The sequence below is a fragment of the Equus quagga genome, chromosome 14 (assembly GCF_021613505.1).
Source record: "Equus quagga isolate Etosha38 chromosome 14, UCLA_HA_Equagga_1.0, whole genome shotgun sequence".
NCBI lineage: Eukaryota > Metazoa > Chordata > Mammalia > Perissodactyla > Equidae > Equus > Equus quagga.
In genome coordinates, this window is record NC_060280.1 from 93,006,642 (window position 1) to 93,025,817 (window position 19,176).

A 19,176-nucleotide genomic window follows, 5' to 3' on the forward strand; every position below is an offset into this window, starting at 1 on the left:
AACAGACTGCATTTTATTGATCCATTCCTCTGCTGGTTAAAACCTTAATCAATGACTTAAAAGAAAAAAAAAAAACCCGCTTTGTTTTGGAATAATTCTACACTCACAAGAATGTGCAAAAACTGCACAGAGAGGTCGTGTGTACTATTTACTCAGTTTTCCCCAAAGGTACGCCTTATCTAACCACACGATTTCAAAACCAGAAAATTTACATCGATACGATCTAGAGCCCTCGCTCAGATTTCAACAGCTTTTACGAGCGTGCATGTGTGTGCGTGTAAACGTCTCCGCTCCAATTCTTCACGCGTCCAGATTCGTGGACCACCCCCCTCCGGAATTAGAAAGTGTAAACCAATTTATTTTAAAAAAGAAACTTTGTAAGCCTGCCGTGAATGGAAAGTGGATGTGACCAACCGAAGTGGAGCTTCTATAAAGATAAATACAACGTAAATAAAGTCACTACATGGTAGCTGACGCTGCTGCCTGGGGCAGTTGCCTGCTTTGTATCAAACAAAGGGATTAAGTGTTAAGAGGTATAAACATGTATTGGCCCCCACCGAACCCCTTTCCTTGGACTATTGAGAATTTAAGAGGGAGGCGATGACTTGCCACGCAGTTCACTGATTCTGAATGGAGGGCCGCGTGTCACCGAAAATCACCTTCCTCGTGAATGGAAGCTCATTAAACCCTCCCCACGGCCAAAGAAGGAGGTACTCTTCTTACCATTATTATTCCCATCTTAGAGGTGAGGAGACTGGCTCACAGAGCTGAAGTGGCTTGCCCGTTCTCACTTTCGAGCTGTGTGACCTGGGGGAAATTGCTTAACTTCTCTGGGCTTCTGTTTCCTGCCAGTGACATGGAGATAACAATAGTCCCCCTCTCTTCGGGTTGTTAAGAACATTAAATGAGATAATACTGAATGATGAGCACTTAGAGAAGTGCCTGGCACTGGTGAGTAGTCGGTAACAGTGTGCCGTTGTTATTATTATGCCTGTAAGGTCACCTTAAAGTTCAGGGTCAGCTACAAGAAGGAAATCTATTACCATTTATTGCGGGCCCACTCTGAGCCAGGCAGCGAGTGAAGCCTTTAACCTGTTCTGTCTCTGTGTGTCTTTGTAACAGTCCATCTATCACCATCTTCTCCATGTTACAGATGAGCAAGCTGAGGCTCAGAGAGGTAGATTCCCTTACCCCAGGTCACACAGCTTGGGAAGGAGAGAAACTCGAAATTCAAACTCATGCCTGTCTGATGTTAAAACCAGAGCGTGCCCCACAGCCCTAGGAAGTCAGGACTGGGGACCCCAGACCTGGAACTCTGCAGATTAATCCCCCCTCCCCTGGGGGCTTTGAAAGTGACCCCTAGTGGAAGTTGCGACAGTCTAGGCTCATGAGGTCTTGACCGCCCGAGACAAATGACTTCAATTCAGCCCAACCTCCTATAACACAGACAGGGAGACTGACGTCCCCGGAAGAGGAATGACTGGACAAGGATGCACAACCAAGGACTCCAAGGGAGCGGAGTGGGGTGGGCAGGCAGCTGTGGCCCCCAGTGACAGAAGCCACAGCGTGGTGGAGCTTTGCCGGTGTCACGGTTAAGAGGGCCAGGAGCCCGGAGTCAGGACTCAGCCCTCCTGATTTCACATCTGGGCGTTACCACCCAGCACGCAAATGGCTTGGCTCTCTCTCTGCCTCGGTTTGCCTGTTTGTAAAGTGGGGCCAGCAAGAGTCCTCATTTCGGCGGACTTGGTATTATTATCATTTTTAATTACTGTTCTAAAAACAGTCCCCGGGAACTCCCACTCCCAGTGGGCAGGGAGGGGAGGCCCCTGCCCCACCCACCCCCGCCCCTCCTGCGCCGTGCCAGCCCTCCTTCGGCTCATGCCCAGGGCGGCCGCCGCCTCCACCGCCACTGCCAGGCCAGCCTGGTGCAACAGGGGAGCGGCCCAGCAGGTTTTTCCTCCCGGAGCTGTCCTCTCCCCGCCTCGCCTGGGCCTGGCCCTCCTCGGCTGGCATGCTCCCCTGTGCCAGACGCAGCCAGCGGGCGGTGGACGCTGCATCAGGATGCCCAGCATCTTCGCCTATCAGAGCTCCGAGGTGGACTGGTGCGAGAGCAACTTCCAGCACTCGGAGCTGGTGGCTGAGTTCTACAACACGGTGAGGGCCGGGCCGGAGTGCTGGGGGTGGCGGGGTCTCCCCAGGATCGGGGTTCCAACCCTGGCTCCTCCACGTCCTCACTGGGGAATCCTGCTGGAGCGGTTCGCCTCTCTGAGTCTCCGTTTACTCAGCTGTTAGGCAGCGCGCTGCCTTTCATTCATTCATTTGTCTTTATCTGTAGTGTAGTCGTGACCAGGAAAAGAGCCAGAGCACACAGCTGTGACCCCAGGGGGATGGGGCTGTAATGGGGGGCACACGGGGACCCTGAGGAGGCCCCCTAAGCCTCCACAAGTGGGGGAGAGGGTGGATCAGAGAGGGCTTCCTGGAGGAGGCGGCTGTGTCCACTTTATTCTCAGCTCTACCCCCAGCCTGCATTGTCCAACTCAATCTGGTTTGCTGGGGACTGTCTTGGTTTCAGCATTGGAGGTCCCACATACCGGAGACCCCTCAGTTCTGGGCAGACCACGATGGTTGGTGATCCTTCCTCCTGCAAGGGGGGCCACACTGGAAGGGTTCGAAAATATTGGATGCCTGAATGACAGTGGCATTTAACCGAAGCTTGAAAGATGCCAGGGGCTGTGCCATCCCTGTGCGGGGTCTGGGGACCCCGGTGAATGAGACAGGGTACCTGCCTGACTTCCTGAGCCCCCGGGATGGTGGGTAATGCAGGCAACAAGCTTCATGCTGTGCTCTGCATACATTACACGCTCAATAAATGGTGAGTCAGGCCGTCGCACCTCTCTTGAGCGCTTACTGTGTACCAGGCATCATGCTAAGCATTGTGCAAAATCTCATTGGATCTGACATTGGGAGGCGACCACAAATATGTTATACAGAGTTAATCCCATTTTCCAGCTGGCAATATGCTGCTGAGAACCAGGATTTGAACCTGGCAGGTCCAGGAGAGTTTTGGGGGGTGGGGGTGGGGAGAAGCTGAGGCCCAGGAGGCCCCTGGTGCTCTGATCCTGTCTCCTTCGACCTCGTGGCCTGGGAGGCAGGAATGTGAAACCCAAAGGTTGCCTGTCGTCACCCCCGTTCTTGGCCCTCCCGGCCGGAGACACTGACCCTTTCTGGTCCTCAGTATTCTCACCCGAAAAATGGGAGGGGGCCGAATGTGCTGAGCCTGGAGGCTGAGAAGAAGATTTGGGGCTCTGGAACCCTCTTCTCTGCCTTCCCCGGGAGTCCCTGCAATCCAGAATGTTCTCCTTTCGGCCCACCCCACAGAAGGCGCCGAGGGAGGGCGCCACGGCGGGCTGCGCCCGGGTCGAGCTGTGTGCTCTCACGCAAAAGTCTCCTCCATTCTGCCTCCCTCGGCCCATCTCGCAAGGCGGGGAGTTCGACAAGCAGCAGATGCCGCCCCCAGGCTGCGGCTCTCCACCTCTTTCCGCTCGTGATCCCTGTTACAAGATTTCTACATCAGCAGCCCCCAGTGCCTGCATGTCCAGATACTGATCTAACAACAGCAGAGGTTTCACAGAACCTCACCTTTGCCTGGTGTGAACACACTTGGATATCTTCTCGTCTGTTCTATCGGAACGGCGCTGGCAAACAGGTCAGGGCATGAGGAATTGAATTCAAGTTTTTTTGTAAAGGATTTCCCCAAGACTTTGTCCTCCGACACCCTTCTCAGTATTCCAAACCCATCGCCATAGCTAATAAGTCACGTATTTCAGGAGTGGACCAACTTTTTTTTTTTTTTTTTTGAGGAAGATTAGCCCTGAGCTAACTGCTGCCAATCCTCCTCTTTTTTGCTGAGGAAGACTAGCCCTGTGCCCATCTTCCTCTACTTTATATGTGGGATGCCTCCCACAGCATGGCCTGCAAAGCAGTGCCATGTCCACGCCCGGGATCCGAACTGACGAACCCCGGGCCACCGAGAAGTAGAAAGTGTGCACTTAACCGCTGAGCCGCCAGGCCGGCCCCTGGACCAACTTTTGCTATAACCCAACAGTCAATATTTTTGGCATTGGGGGCGCCATATGGTCTCTGTTGAACCGACTCAACTCTGTGGTTGTAGCCAGAAAGCAGCCACGATGAGACGTAAACAGATGAGCGTGGCCGTGTGCCAGGAAAACCTCAGTGTGGATGCCGAAATGTGAATTTCATGTAACTTCCACGTGTCACAAAATATTCTTCTTCTTTTACTTTTTTCAGTCTTTTAAAAATGTTGGGGCTGGCCCGGTGGTGTAGTGGTTAAGTTCGTGTGCTCCGCTTTGGCGGCCTGGGTTTTGCAGATTTGGATCCCGGGTGTGGACCTACACACCACTCATCAAGCCATGCTGTGATGGTGTCCCACATACAAAATAGAGGAAGATGGGCACAGGTGTTAGCTCAGGGCCAATCTTCCTCTCCAAAAAAAAAAAAAAAAAGTTAACATCATTCTTAGCGCACGGGCCGCACAAAACAAGACGGTGGGTTGGATTTGGGTTTGGTGCAGGGGTCATAGTTTGCCTGTCTCTGAAATAATTATATATATATATAAAAAAAATAACTAGTCAAATAGAAAACAATAAGATTTTTTCTTTTTGGCCTCTCAAATCGGGAATTAAAAATGAGTTTATTTTGTAGCGAATGTGGGCATACGCACATTTTGCAGCTTCCCAGAGGCCATTTGACAACTTGTGTCAAGACATGGATACAAATAACCCCCCTCCACTTGTCTCCGTCACTGTACCTCTAGGAGCTTTCGTCAAAGAGATAATCTCTATTGATGGCAAGATTTATGTACAAAGTGAAAATCATCTCTGAGTCATTTGTGGGTGCAAGAAACAAATGGATAAATGAAAAGGAAGCCGTAACATTCTCACTAATCCAGACAGGGCTGAAGGCATTCTCGTGAAATACTACGCAGCTATGTAAAAGCATGCTTTTGATCCAGATATATCAATGAAGGACAAAAAAATGTAGCAGAAAAATTTTAAAAATCTGTTCACATGGATTTCTTCATGATCCACTTAGGAGGCACAACCCATAGTTGGAAAACTCTGTTCTCTGAAGAATCTTTTGCTTTCTCGCTGCTCTTCTTGCAAGGAGTCTGGGGGGCAGAGGCCAGCCCCCACGGTCAGGATGGAGAAGAGGGAAACACTAGAGGACTGAGCCCAGGTGTTGGGAGACTTTGTAGAGGAGGGCACCTAGGAATTGGGCTTTGAGGGATGAATAGGAGCTCGCTAAGTGGAATAGGAGTCAGAGAAAGGGAGCGGAAGAGAGGAAAAGGATGTATTAAGTTTTGGAAGTAAAAGAGAGTCTGGGCCAGTTTGGGAAGGAGGAAAGTATGTGCCTGTGGCTACCATACGGGAAGGGAGGAACAAGTTTTGAATGCTGGGCTGGAGTGTTTGAAATATATCCCATATCCACTGAGGGATTCACTCATTCATTCAAGAAAAATGCTGGAAACCAACCCATACTGGGTGATCCTGGGGTCCCAGAAAGGCTCTGTGCCCCCAGGCTGTGTTTGGGGGGGTTCAGAATTAGAAATGGACCACCCCCCGCGGTTAGTTTGTGGCTAAAGGAGGAAAAAGGGGCCAGAAGTGAGTGGCGGGGAAGCACGGGGATGGGGCATGAGGCTTCCGCCTGCTTAGTGGGGAGGAAGTTCGATGCTTAAAGAATGAGTAAATGTTTTCCAAGGCCTATGGGGCAAAGGGAACAGCATATGCAGGGATCTTGGGGTGAAGGAGAGCAGCCAGTGGCTTGAAGCCAGAGTCCAGGGAGTAAAAGAAAGGGCTGGCGAGGTTTCCAGGGGCCGGATCAGGAATGCCAGGCACAGGAGGGTGTGCTCCACTGCGAGGGCGCCATGGGTGACTTTTGAACGTGGGAGAGTCACTGGCGTGGGGGCGGCCAGTTGCATTTCACAGACAGACCCGGGAAAACCAGGAAAGGCTATCCAATGGGAGCAGAAGTCAGGGGTGTGGGAGGCACTGGGGTCAGGTGGTGCTGGGGACAAGTCAAGGTGTGGGCTTCTTCCCTTCGCACCTGCTGCCTTTGGCCCAGTGGCCTCTAGGCATGGCCTCTTTCGGGGCTACTGATAACCAAGGAGAGTTTCAAGTGTGTGGGGAGAAGTTTCAAGGCCCCCCGGCTCCTGGAGGCAGCTGACTTTTTTTCCCCTGGGATCCTGCCAGAGCTTTAGAAGCTCCGCATTTCAGGCTTTCCAGAAAGTTCCCTCTCAGATGCTTGGGGACAGAATAAAAGGATGGCATGCCTGGCACAGGGAACTGCTGAGGCAGAGGCATGGAGGTTGGGGGAGGGTATCAAAGAGGTGGGGGTTGGGCGAGGAGATCAGCACAGAGAGGGTGTGTACAGGGGGTGTAGGCTGCAATGCCCAAACCTCCTACAGCCTCCCCACCTCCTCTTCTGACCCAGCTGTCCCCACAGTGGGCCTCTGCAACTTGGTGATGCCAATCTCTCTCTTCCCTGAATGCTGTGTGACCCAGACCAGAGATCTGTCCTTCTCTGAGCCCCCTGGCAGGTCCCATGAGCTCTGAGCCACATCTCCCTCTCCCACCTCCGTCCTCATCAACATTCACAGACAAGCAATTAGTGACAGGGCGCCTCTGGTACGCCAGGCCCCACGGAAAGGGAGGAGGCCACAGTCCCCGCCCTCCAGCAGGGCAGACTCCGTTAGCAGAATAATTACACATGAAACTGGTAATCGTGCCGATTACACATCCAGGGCCCAGATTTGCAGGGTGCTTCTTTTCTCCTTTGGAAAAAGTGACATTGGTGATCCCCACCCCGCTGGCCTCCTCGGGCTGATGGAGGGGTCCCGTTCACGAGGACAAGGACCCTTTCGTTTCGCTCTTCGTTCACTGGGAATTGATTGACTCAGGCCCCGCGTAAGGCTCTGAGGACAGCGGCGATCAGAGCAGACAAAAATGCCAGTTCTCGTGGGGTTTGTGTCCCCGGGGACGGAGGAGACAGACAGTGAACAGAAGTCAGGGGTCCAGGGTGCCTGGCGGTGGCATGTGCTGGGGAAGAAAGTCTCACGTGTTCATTTCTCTGATTCAGCAAATAGTTACTGAGATTCTGTTCAAAAAGGGGACCACGGTGGATGCTGTGGCTCTTCCCTCATAGGAGCGTGGAGAGGACACCCCATACGCCTGTCAACGGCTGAATGGCTATGCACAACGTGGGCCATCCGGAGGACGGAATATTACTCAGCCATGAAAAGGACACACACTGTACCATGGACGGACCTGCACACACGACGCTCAGGGGGAGAAGCAGACACAGAAGGACACACGGCGTGTGACCCCATTGACATGAAACGTCCAGAACAGGCAGATCCACAGACAGAGAGCGGGCTCGTGGGTGCCAGTGGCAGGGGAGGGGGTGGGGGTGACTGCTAATAAGGATGGAGTTTCTTCTTGGGGTGATCAGAATGTTCTGGAACTAGATAGAGGTGGTGGTTGCACGACCTTGTGGCTAGACTCAGACCCACTGACTTGCACATTTTAATAGAGTGAATTTTATAGTATGTGAATTATAGCTCCAATTTTATTTATTTATTTATTTATTTTGAGGAAGATTAGCCCTGAGCTAACATCTGCTGCCAATCCTCCTCTTTTTGCTGAGGAAGACTGGCCCTGAGCTAACATCTGTGCCCGTCTTCCTCTACTTTATATGTGGGATGCCTGCCACAGCATGGCTTGCCAAGTGGTGCCATGTCCGCACCCGGGATCTGAACCGGCGAACCCCGGGCCACCGAAGCAGAGCATGCGCACTTAACCACTGTGCCACTGGGCTGGCCCCAATATATCTCCAATTTTAAAAATAGAGATATAAAAAAAGCCCCACAGCTTCTGGCACATCCTAAGTATTTAATACTTTGAAGCTATTATTATTAGAGAGATGTGAAGGTGATGTGTCCATTTTATTTGACATGTATTAATCCTGTTTAACAAATAGCACTTACTGTAGTCCTCAGAACAATTCTATGAAGTAGGTACCCTTATCCTCCACATTTGACAGATGGAGGAAACAAAGGCTCAGAGAAGGTACATTTCCTTCCCAGAGTTGCACAGCATGTAAATCGCAAGTGCACAAAGGTTGCAAAGGCTGGAAGTGCTGGGGCAAAACCCCGGCCACATGGTCCCAGAACCCCTCACTTAACCACCACCTTGCGAGGCCACTTCATTACTGAGTGAGTAACAATTAATTGTGTGCATCTTAATTCGTGCAGCTAAGACCCTGCAGGGAGGGACTGTGGCTGGTGCTCCGTGTGGAACGGATGCAGGCGGGGGGGGGTCCTCACCTGCCCTGGGGGATTGGGAAGGCTTTTTGGGAGAAAGCGATGCCCGGCGGAAAGATGGCCTGGCAAAGACGGGTGAGTGGGGAGGAAGAGCGTTCCAGGCAGTGGGAACAGCATGTGCGAACTCCTGGAGATAAGAGTCAGTACGGTTCATTCGGAGGAACTGAGTTAGCCTTTCACTCTGATGATAAAATTGAAGATGGAGAGAGATGAGTAATGGAGGGAGTTTATGAACCAAGATTAAGAGTTTTAAATGGAGGGTCTAGAGTTTGTGAGACTGGCTGGCTATGCACCTTCAGGCACGCGTTAATTCGCCCAAGAGCTGGCGTTTGGTCGAAGGCAGAGGGCACATCAGGCTTGTTTGGGATTTTGCCCATTCTGTAGCCACGGCCCCATTTGCCCATCAGCAGCCAACTGGCCCTCCCTCCTGGTTATGGTCTCGATGGGGTGTGGCCCCGGCTACACTCTCCAGAATTCGAATCTTGGGCCTGGCTGTAAGACTGAACACAGTCGTTTTCATTCGTGCCCAAAGTTGCCGCCTGAAGAGAACGTCCCTTCGAGGCTCAGAGCTGTGCTGATTTCTGGTTTTCCTTGTCTTCTGCAATTCCTTTGATGAATGAGCTCCCGGGAATAAGTGAATGAATAAAGTAAAGAAGTAACTACACACGCATACACACATTTAGATTCATGGTAAGTTCACCAGACTCATCTTCTGTTGCTCGTTCCCAAAGAACCATAACTAATATACAAATGGTGTTGGTTTTGTTGGATTCAAGCAATAAAAAGTTAGCTTAGGCAAAAAAAAAAAAAAAAAAAAAAAAAAGAGAGAGAGAGAGAGAGAGAATGCACTGGAAAGATACTGAGATAGCTCCGAAAATGGAAAGACAAGTTGCTTGGGACGGCTGGGACCCAGGGCATATGTGAAGGATTCAGAAGAAGGCCAAATACCGCCCTGGAGTATTTGCTTTTGTTCTCAGCCTTGCCTCCTCATGGTGGCAAGGTGGCTGCCATGTCTTAAACATTGCGACAATATCCCAACGCCTCTTTAGAGAGTTGCCAATGGTGTGACCCACTCTTGGTGACTCCCAGGCTCTGTGTCTGCTCCCAGTTTCAAATTCCCAAGAGAGAAAATCTGAATGGCCTGGTTTGGGATACAGGTGTCTACTCCATTGGGGTGGGGTCTGATGGACTAGAAGGGCAAGTGGGGGATGACCTCAGAGTTCTAGGGTAGCCACTGTGAACTGGGTGGCTGCCCCAGAGACGTGTTTGACCTTGGCCATCGGTGGGCACCATAGACCTTAGCATGAAACCAAGGACATGGGTGAAACCACGAGCTGAGAAACCAGTTTGCCGTGGTGGAATGCTTACATCGCGACCTTTGACCTGGTTCTGTCATCACCCGAGGAGAGCTGTGGGTTTCCCCGGACCCCGGAGGCCTCCTGCCTTGGGGGCCTGCACAGGCGCCTACAGGCTTGTAGGAGGTGACCTTGTGTGGCGAATGGTTTCCCCACAACCATGACCGTGCTCTGCAGTGTTGAGTAAGCATCCTTCAGACCAGGGTGCCGAGAAATAACAGGACACCCTAATGCACAGAGAGCTGTTTCTTCACTTTCTAAGATGGGACACAGGCAACTGAGAAGTTGACAAGGGGGAGATTTTCTTAGGGAGGGCGCTGTCACTGAGCAAGCAAGCTGGCTGACCTCAAGTTGGCAGGCGAGAGAACCACGCAAACACTCGTTTCTGAGCTCATGTGGAACGTCCTGCGGCCCAGACACATCTGGGAGAGACTTTGAGGGGAGTTGAAGTCCTGCATCAGAAATTCGGGACTTTCAAATTCAGGTGCAAATGTTCTTGAGACCCTAATTGGACTTGGCCGGTGAGGCTTGGGGACCTCTGGGTCAACAACACAAAGAGGCCGTGGCTTATGCGTATGTCACAAATGCGGAGATGGAGGGTTGGGGACTGGAGGTACCTTCTCAGAGCCCCACAGATAGTGGGCAAGGGAACGTGGATCAAATTCTTCGTCACTTGGATCCCAAGGCCCATTCATTGGGGTGTTTTGGTTTCGAATGAAACACTCAACTGAAAACAGCTTCACCAGAAGGGACAATATCTTATTATTTTTTTAAGTGGAAGTCTGGAGGTAGATGGTTCTGGAAAAGGTCAACTCGGCAGCCCAAAGTCATCAAGTTACTTGGTTCTTTCCATCTTTCTGCTCTACTATTACCCGAGAAGTGGTTCTCGAAATATGGTCCAGGCACTCCCGGGGGTCCCTGAGACCCTTTCGGAGGTTTCTTGAGGTCAAAATTATTTTCAAAGCAATGTGAAGATATTATTTGCCTTTTTCACTCTGATTATCTCACAAGGGTACGATGGAATCTTCCAGTGGCCACATGACATGTGACAGCATCTTCTCTCTGATGACCAAGGGAATGTGTGCTTGCGTAGTCGTGTCGATTTCAATTTCTAATACAATAAATCTTGATAGACGCAGCTCACGTAAACAAAAGCTCTTTGAGATCCTCGATAATGTTTAAGAATATAAAAGGGTCTCGAGACCAAGAATTTTGACAACCACTGTCCTTGAGTATTTGTTTTTGCTTTCAGCCTCGTTTCCTCATGGTCACAAAATGGCTGCCACATCTTAAACATCATGACAGTGTCCGAAGGCCTTTTCACTGGGCCTGATTTCCATAAAGAGAACTTTCCCAGAAGTCCCTCATCACATCTTCCATCATGTTCCATTGCCCAGAATTGTATCACACATTCATTCCTTAACCAATCCTTGGCAATGAGGATGACTTTTGCTTTGGGACTAAATCCTGCCTTCCTGAAGGCTGTGTCCTCCTGATGCCTGAAAAAAAATTGGGGTTTATTTAGTAAGGAAGAAACGGGGTATATATAACTTAAGATATGGGTTCAGAGGCTGTAGCAGAGATCTAAAACAGAAGTAGTTTAATGAAGACAGACATTTATTCCTGTCTTACACAGAACCCAATCATAAGCTTCCCAGGGCTGGTGTGAAAGCTCTATGGTTTCAGGAGCCCAGCCTCCTTCTATATCTTTGTTTTATCATCTCCAGGCCATTGTCCTCATCTATGTGGTCCAAGAAGCTACCCCACCACATCTGCACTCCAGTAGCACGCAAGGAAGGAGTGGGCACGTCTTTCCCTTTAAGAACACAACCAGGAAACCGCTCTTATCCTTTCTGCTCATGTCTCATTGGCCAGAACTTAGTCACATGGCCATGTGTAGCTGCAAGGGAAGCTGGGAAATGTAGTCTTTAGCTGAGCAGCCATATTACAAAAGAAGAATGAGAGAATCAGATTAGCCCTGGTGGTTACTCCCTTCCTGGGTCTGGGGCTTGCTTCCCCAGAAGGACATGTCCTCCTGATACTGCATCAAATCACAGTTTGGTTAATGCAGAAGAAGGGAGGATGATGGTGGAGTGCTTAATTCCCACGCTCGACCAGAACCGCCATATTCTTGGTGGTCATAGTTAGTTATTACTTTGACTTGTGTTAGTCATCAAACCTTGGTGGAGGCCTGTGAAACAGTTTCTGCTGCTGTGACAGACAGGACTCTGGGCCTTCCCATGAGAGATCCACATGGGATATGGGTTCAAATCCTGGATTCACCACTTACTGGCTGGGTGACCTGGATTGGACCACTTGACCACTCTGAGCATCAGTATCTTCTTCTGTAACGTGGTTCTGCTAATACCCACCTGGAGGGGTGCTTTTGAGGATGGGATAAGGTTCTGGGAATAATAAGCCTTGCCTGGGCCTAGAGCACAGCAGGTGTCTAATTATGGGGAGACAGTTGACTGATCCACAGGTGACCTTATCAAGCAGCATAGCTTTGCCATCAGGGAGTTCTGAACAGGGCGTAGCCATACCTACTGGCCTCCATGTCCCCTCCTCCTATCCCAGCAAGTCTTTCTTAGCCACCCCAGCCCACAATAATATTTCCTCTTTGTCTCAGCTAGCTAATGCTGCATAACAAAACACCCTAAAATTTAGTGGCTTGAAACAGTGACAACTTTTATTGTGCTCATGAGTCCGTGATCTAAATAGGGTTTGGCAGGGACAGCTCATCTCTGCTCCACTTGGCATCAGTTGGGGTGACTCGAAAGCCGAGGGGAGGGGCCTGGAATCAACTGAAGGTTCATTCGCTCATGTATGGGGCAGCTGGGCTTGGAAGAATCAATCTGGGGACTGGAACAGCCGGGGCTCCTCCAGCATCTCTCGCGATCTCTCTGTGGTCTCTCCATGTGGTCTCTCCAGCCCGGTAGCTTCAAGGGTACCCGTCTTCTTGCATGGTGGCCCAGCGCTCTAAAAGCTCATGTTCTGAGTAGAGAGAGTCGGCTGGAAGTCACAGTGCTTATTAGGACCTAACCTCGGAAGCCACGCGGCATCACTCTGCTTCACGTCGTTTCTTAGAAGCGAGTCATCAGGCTATCTCATTGCCTTTCCTTGTCTACAAGGCCGAGGCCAATTCTTGGCCATCACGTTTGCATTTCGGTCCACAGGAAGTAGAGGGCAAGCCTTAAGCTGCTTTGTAAGGACTGACCTGGAAGTAATAGGTTCATTCTATTTACATTCTTATCCTATTGGCCAAAACGGGTCACAGGGGTGCTGTGAGTTGCAAGGAAGGCTGGGAAATGTAGTCTTTAGTGGAGTGGCTGTGTGCCCAGCTAAAACTTGGGGGATACTATTTCTAAAAGGAAAAGGGGGAGAATAGGTGGAGAAGGTTTGTCGATAGTCTTTGCCACATTCATTGAAGGAATGAATGAACCCAGATAATAATGCATGGAGTAACGGATCCATTGATGACCAGTTGACTGTCAAGGCTGAAAGGGGGCTGGCAACCAACTGGCTACGGACTGAGCGTTTGGCCAGAGGGGCAGCCCTCCTCCGCCTTCCCTGTCTGACAACCCCCTCCCTGTGTCCTTGTCTGCAGTTCAGCAACATCCCCTTCTTCATCTTTGGGCCTCTCATGATGTATCTGATGCACCCCTATGCGCAGAAACGCTCCTGCAGCATTTACGTCTTCTGTATCCTCTTCATGGTCATAGGTAGGTGGGGGTCTGTGACAGCGGGGCGGCGGGGGCTGGAAGGGACAGCCCTCTTGACCACCTGCCTTTGTCTCTCGCTCCAGGCCTGTTCTCCATGTACTTCCACATGACCCTCAGCTTCCTGGGCCAGCTGCTGGACGAGATCTCCATCTTGTGGCTGCTGGCCAGTGGCTACAGCATCTGGCTGCCCCGTTGCTACTTTCCCGCCTTCCTCAGGGAAAACAGGTGGGGTGGGGTCTGGTCCTCTGCTGACTCTGACAGACTCCACCCGGGCTCCTGGGTCCCCTCCCCAAGCCCTCTTGGGGGGCTGGGAATCCCTCCTCCGACCACCCCTGGACTTTCTCCTGACCCTGCCTGACTTAACTGGGTCTCCAGGGACCCCTCCTCTGATTGTACTTGGGACCTCTGAGAATTCTCTTCTGATCCTACCTGGATAGCCTGGGACCTTCTCCAGACCCTGTCTGTGCCGACATGGGGGTCCTGGGACCCCATGCCTAAGCTTCCCTGGGCCCCCAAGACCTCTCCCCTGAGCCTCTCCCCTGGGATCCCTGGAATCTTGCATCTGATCCTCCTGGGCCCTTCTCTTGACCTCAGACCCCCCTCCCCCGAATCTCTATCCTGGCCTTTCTTGACCCACCTGAGCCTTCCAAGATCCCTCTCCTGATAGCCTCTGGCATCCCTGGAGTTCCTTCCTTAATCCCCGCTGGGCACCCCTGAATTCCTTGCCTAACCTCACCTGAGCTCGGGGACCCTTCACTGACTCACCTGGGCCCCAGGACCCTCTGCTGAGCCCAGCTGGGAGCCTCAAGACCTTTTTCTGAGTCCTTGGCACCTCTTCCCCTTTCTCATCCACCTCTGCCACATGATCTCCAGACCCTGCCTAAGCCCCCCTGGGTCCCCCCACCCACCCACCCACAGCAGAGCCCTTTTCCCCCCAGGTCCCAGTTCACCCGCCTGGTCTTCATCACCACCGTGGTCAGTACCTTCCTGTCCTTCCTGAGGCCCACGATCAATGCGTACGTCCTCAACGTCATTGCCCTGCACATCGTCTACATTGCGTTCCAGGAGTACAGGAAGTGAGTGGTGGCTGCAGGTGCTTGGGGAGGTGGCTCCCATCCCCCTTTCAAGCACCCCCCAATACTTACTGTGTTCCGGGAATGGAATGCTCCTTGACTCCAGGTTCAAAGAAGCGATATCCCTTCCCCAAGATCATTCACCAGCTAAGGGCAGGGCCAGGATTGGAACCTAAGGTTTTCTGATTGCAGAGCTGGCCTTTTTTATTATCAAAACCTCAAACATGCATACAAACAGAAAGCATTGCACCATAAATCTGCAAGTGCCCACTAACCAGCCCCAACAACCATCAGCATTTTGTCAATCTGCATTAATATATCCCCCCCCCCCCACTTTATATAATGTCACCTATTAATTTTTCAGGATTTCACTATCCTGATAAAGAATTATTATTTTTTACCTCATGCCAGGTCTTAGTAGGATGGGGGCAGGCTCTCAAATTTGAGGGCCATTTGAGGAGAGTTGAGGAAAAGAGTTACTCACAAAAGAGAAGGCAGGGTGTAGGAAAGTCACTCAGGATTGTTTAGAACCCTTGTGCTAATAGAGTGAGATTCTATTACCCTCAGGAGACCTGAGATGGGGGTTGAAGGGAGGCAGTGATTGCAGGAATCTGGAAGGAGAGAGCCCATGGAGAGGGTCTCTGTGGCAGGAGTTGTGACCTCCAGTTGTTGGTTGCAGCCAGCCTGAGCCAACCCCACAAGGAAGGAACTCTGGAAATAAATATTCTCCCTCCACCCTTTGGTTTCCTGCTGGGGCTCCTCATTGGCCAGCCCAACTGGAAGCCATTGGCCAACCCAACTGGACACCGCTGGCCAACCCAACTGGACACTGCTGGCCAACCCAACTGGAAACCATTGGGCAACTCAAATGGAAACCATTGGCCAATCCAACTGGACACCACTGGCCAACCCAATAGAAAACCATTGGCCAACCCAACTGGACACCATTGGCCAACCCAACTGGAAACCATTGACCAATCCAACTGGACACCATTGGCCAACCCAATAGAAAACCATTGGCCAACCCAACTGGAAGCTCAAGACAAGGGAGCCCCTGGATTCAGTCCACAATTCTTAGTCCCCTGGGGCCTAGGGAAGAGTGGATAATGGTAGAGAAGGATCTAGAGGGACAAATGAAAGCTATGGCATGCATACTTCTGACAAAATTAACGATACTTCCTTAAAATAGTGTCCACTACCCAGTTCCCATCGATGTTTCCTCAGTTTCTTAAAGTTGCCTTCTTACACCTGGTCTTGTTTAAAAAAGAATCCAAACACAGTCTCTTAGGTCTTCTTTATTTCATAACAGTCCCTCTCTCCCTATTTCTTCACGCCTCTGATTTGGTAATAGAAACATGATATTTGCCCTGCAGAACCTCCTACATTCTGGATTTGGCTGACTGCTTCCTGTGGCATCTTTCATTGTGTTTCCTTATTTTCTGATATTTCCTGCAAATTGATAGTTAGATACAGATTTAGGTTTAAATTTTTTTTAAGCCAGAATATTTCATGTGCGGCATTGGGTATTTCTTGTTCCATCCCATTAGGACCTCATAATGAGCGGTCATCCCACATTGAGTGCTGTTAAGGTTCATCAGTGCATTCAGATGGTGTCATCCAGTCCCTTCACGATAAAGATTTCTACCCACTTTTCATCGAATGATATCAACAGCCACTGATGCCCTCTGACTCAATCCGTCATCTCATTAGGGGTTGCAAAATGGAGATTTGTGGATTCTATTATTCCGTCTGCATTGATTACCTGGAGTTCTTGGATCAAGAAGAACTTGCGCTCTTCAACCTGGAAAGACAGTTTGAACAAGAAAGACAAGATAGAGAATTGATTCTCTCCCTTTATTGATCAATTTCCAGAGGATTGAGTTCTTGCCTTAGCCATCTCTAGTAGGGACCGATGAGGTGTTTTTTTTTTTTTTTTTTTTTAAATATTATTATGAACTCATAGATATTTATTTCTCTGAAGTGTTTCAATCCATCGCAGTTTACTATGCCATCCTTTTAACTTTTTATTTTGAAATAACTACAGACTCATAGCAAATTGCCAAAATAGCAGAGCCCTGTGTACCGTTCACCCAGACTCCCCGAATGGCAGCACCTTATGTGACCACAAGACGAGCTCAAAAGGAGGAAATCGGCAACAGGACAATATGGTTAACTAGACACACACTATATTCCGATTTCATCAGTTCTTACTCATTATTCTTTTTTGATGTTCAAACTGTCCCATTCTAGGCTCATGGATAGAGGTTGCACTTTTAATCATAAAGGAGATACTGCCTACTAATCCCCGATGTGTTCTTTCCCAAGCAACACTGAGTTGGCTCAGCTGTCGTGGAAACACAGATTCTAATCTTGAGTTGTTCCAAGACACGGCGCCCAGAGAGTGTCCCCTCCACACACAGACATACATGTTCTCATAGCCACACAGACGTACGTGCTTGTGCATGGACCCCCAGGTGTGCACGCACTTACACCTCAAACGCACAAACATGGAGGGTCTTGTGGGTTAAGAATCTGCCAAACCTGGTTCAGATCCCAGTCTGCCACTGACTAGCTGTGTCACCTCGGGGTGGAGCCGGGGGGGGGGGGGGGCATGAGTTAATCACGCATGCCTCAGTTTCCTCATCTACCAAATGGACATCATCGCATTGTTGTGAGGGCTGAGTTTCCATCAAAAGGACTTTAAGAATGGCCCCTGGTGCCCTGTAGGAACTGCACAGCAAACGTCAGAAACAAGCACAGATCTGGCATCTTCCTCTGTGCATCTTAGCTCCCTCCTCCCAGCCTCATCTCCTTGGATGGAGGAATTTCCCATCAACCCCTTCAGGTCCTGCTGTCGGAGCCAGACTCTGATCTCCCTCATTCTCTCCCTAGGACCAGCAATAAGGAGTTTTGTCATGTCATCGAGGTCTCCATTCTGTTATGGGCTTCTGCTTTTACCAGCTGGGTCAGCGACCGCGTCTTCTGCAGTTTCTGGCAGCGGATTCACTTTTTCTACCTGCACAGCATCTGGTAAACCCCCACCCTGTGGTCTGGGGCTCCAGAAGCAGAAAATCTCAGCTGCCAGAGCTTGGAGTGGGAGCCTGGGGGCGGAGAAGGGAGACACAGATACGAGGACTTGTGGTGGTGGTGTGGGGGGTGCGGGATGCTGGTTGCAGTCAGTGGTCAGGTCCAGAAGGTCCCTGTGAATGGTCAGGATCTATGAGAAATAAGGAGAGGACTGAGGGGGTGCTGGAGGCATCAAGCTGGCTGCAGGGGCATCTTGTGCCTTCACCATCCTCTCCCTGCATCCCACAGGCACCTGCTCATTAGTGTCACATTCCCATATGGCATGGTCACTATGGCCTTGCTGGACGCCAGGTACGAGTTGCCAGACAAAACCCTCAAAGTCCACTATTGGCCTTGGGACACTTGGCCAGTGGGGCTGCCTTATGTGGAAATCAGTAGTGACAACAAGAAATGCTGAGCTCTGGGGGCTGGCCCCGTGGCCGAGTGGTTAAGTTTGCGCGCTCCGCTGCAGGCGGCCCAGTGTTTCGTCGGTTCGAATCCTGGGCGCGGACATGGCACTGCTCGTCAGACCACGCTGAGACAGCGTCCCACATGCTACAACTAGAGGAACCCACAACGAAGAATACACAACTATGTACCGGGGGGCTTTGGGGAGAAAAAGGAAAAAATAAAATCTTAAAAAAAAAAAAAAAAAAAAAAAAGAAATGCTGAGCTCTGCTGACTTCTTGACTACCCAACTACCTGCCAAACCTGTGTCTGGAGGACAGACCTGGACCAGGAGTTCCTCCCTCCAGCTCCCTTGCTCCACCCTCTTTCTCCTGCATGGCCCCGCCCCAGGGCAGGGGATGGACTTCATGACCTCTCTGTGCAGCAACCTGATGATCCTAGGGTGGGAGGCTGCCTGGCAGAGCTCCCCTCCATGACCTGCTGCTGCTTGCTTTCATTTCCTCCTTTGCGATCACTGCTTCTCCAAAGTCACATGACCTGGTGAGGCTGGATGGCCAGGTGCCATGAGTCCCTGGCATCTACGTTGAATGACCTCAGACTGTGGCTTGGTCCTTGGAGCTCGGGGAGCATCTGAGAGAATGGACATGCTTCCCAATTACCTTATTCTACACCCCCGCATGTGTGCAGAGACCTCACACACACTCCCATGTGCTCTCCCACAGACTTGTGGGGCCATCTCATTGGTTAATGATGGAGCAACATGGAAGCCGGACTGGGAAATCTGGGTGCTGTTGGGGCATGGGCATGAGGAGGGGGCCAGGGTCTCAAAGCAAGGGAGAAGGGGAGGATGGTTTTCACGGCGGTTAAGAGCACAGGGCGTGGAGTCAGGCAACCTAAGTTTGAGTCTTATTGCATCATTTCCTGGGGAAGTGATTTTTCCTGCCTTTGAAGCTCAAGCCCCTTGTCTGCAAAATGGAAATATTCCTGCCTTCATGGGATTTCTGTGTGAATAAAACAAGATAACGTGTATAAAGTGCTCAGCCTGGAGTCTGGCAAACATTCATCCATCACCTCATCCTTTAACTTATCCTTCCATCCATCCATCCATCCATCCATCCATCCATCCATCCATCCTTCCATCCACCATCCATCCA

At 50.7% G+C, this 19,176-nt stretch overlaps 1 protein-coding gene and 1 long non-coding RNA gene across 2 annotated transcripts; both read left to right on the forward strand.

Moving 5' to 3' along the window:
- Positions 1-1,946: 1,946 nt before the first annotated feature.
- Positions 1,947-18,080, forward strand: ACER1 (alkaline ceramidase 1). The gene is made up of 6 exons (XM_046685546.1): positions 1,947-2,154; positions 13,361-13,475; positions 13,559-13,700; positions 14,414-14,551; positions 17,441-17,578; positions 17,864-18,080. Exons 1-6 carry the CDS (start codon positions 2,062-2,064, stop codon positions 18,030-18,032), a joined length of 795 nt encoding a protein of 264 aa, XP_046541502.1. The 5' UTR covers positions 1,947-2,061; the 3' UTR covers positions 18,033-18,080.
- LOC124252264 (uncharacterized) lies at positions 7,866-9,027 on the forward strand. Its single transcript, XR_006891938.1, has 2 exons — positions 7,866-8,290; positions 8,931-9,027. It is a non-coding gene; the product is annotated as an uncharacterized LOC124252264 (long non-coding RNA).
- Positions 18,081-19,176: the final 1,096 nt, after the last annotated feature.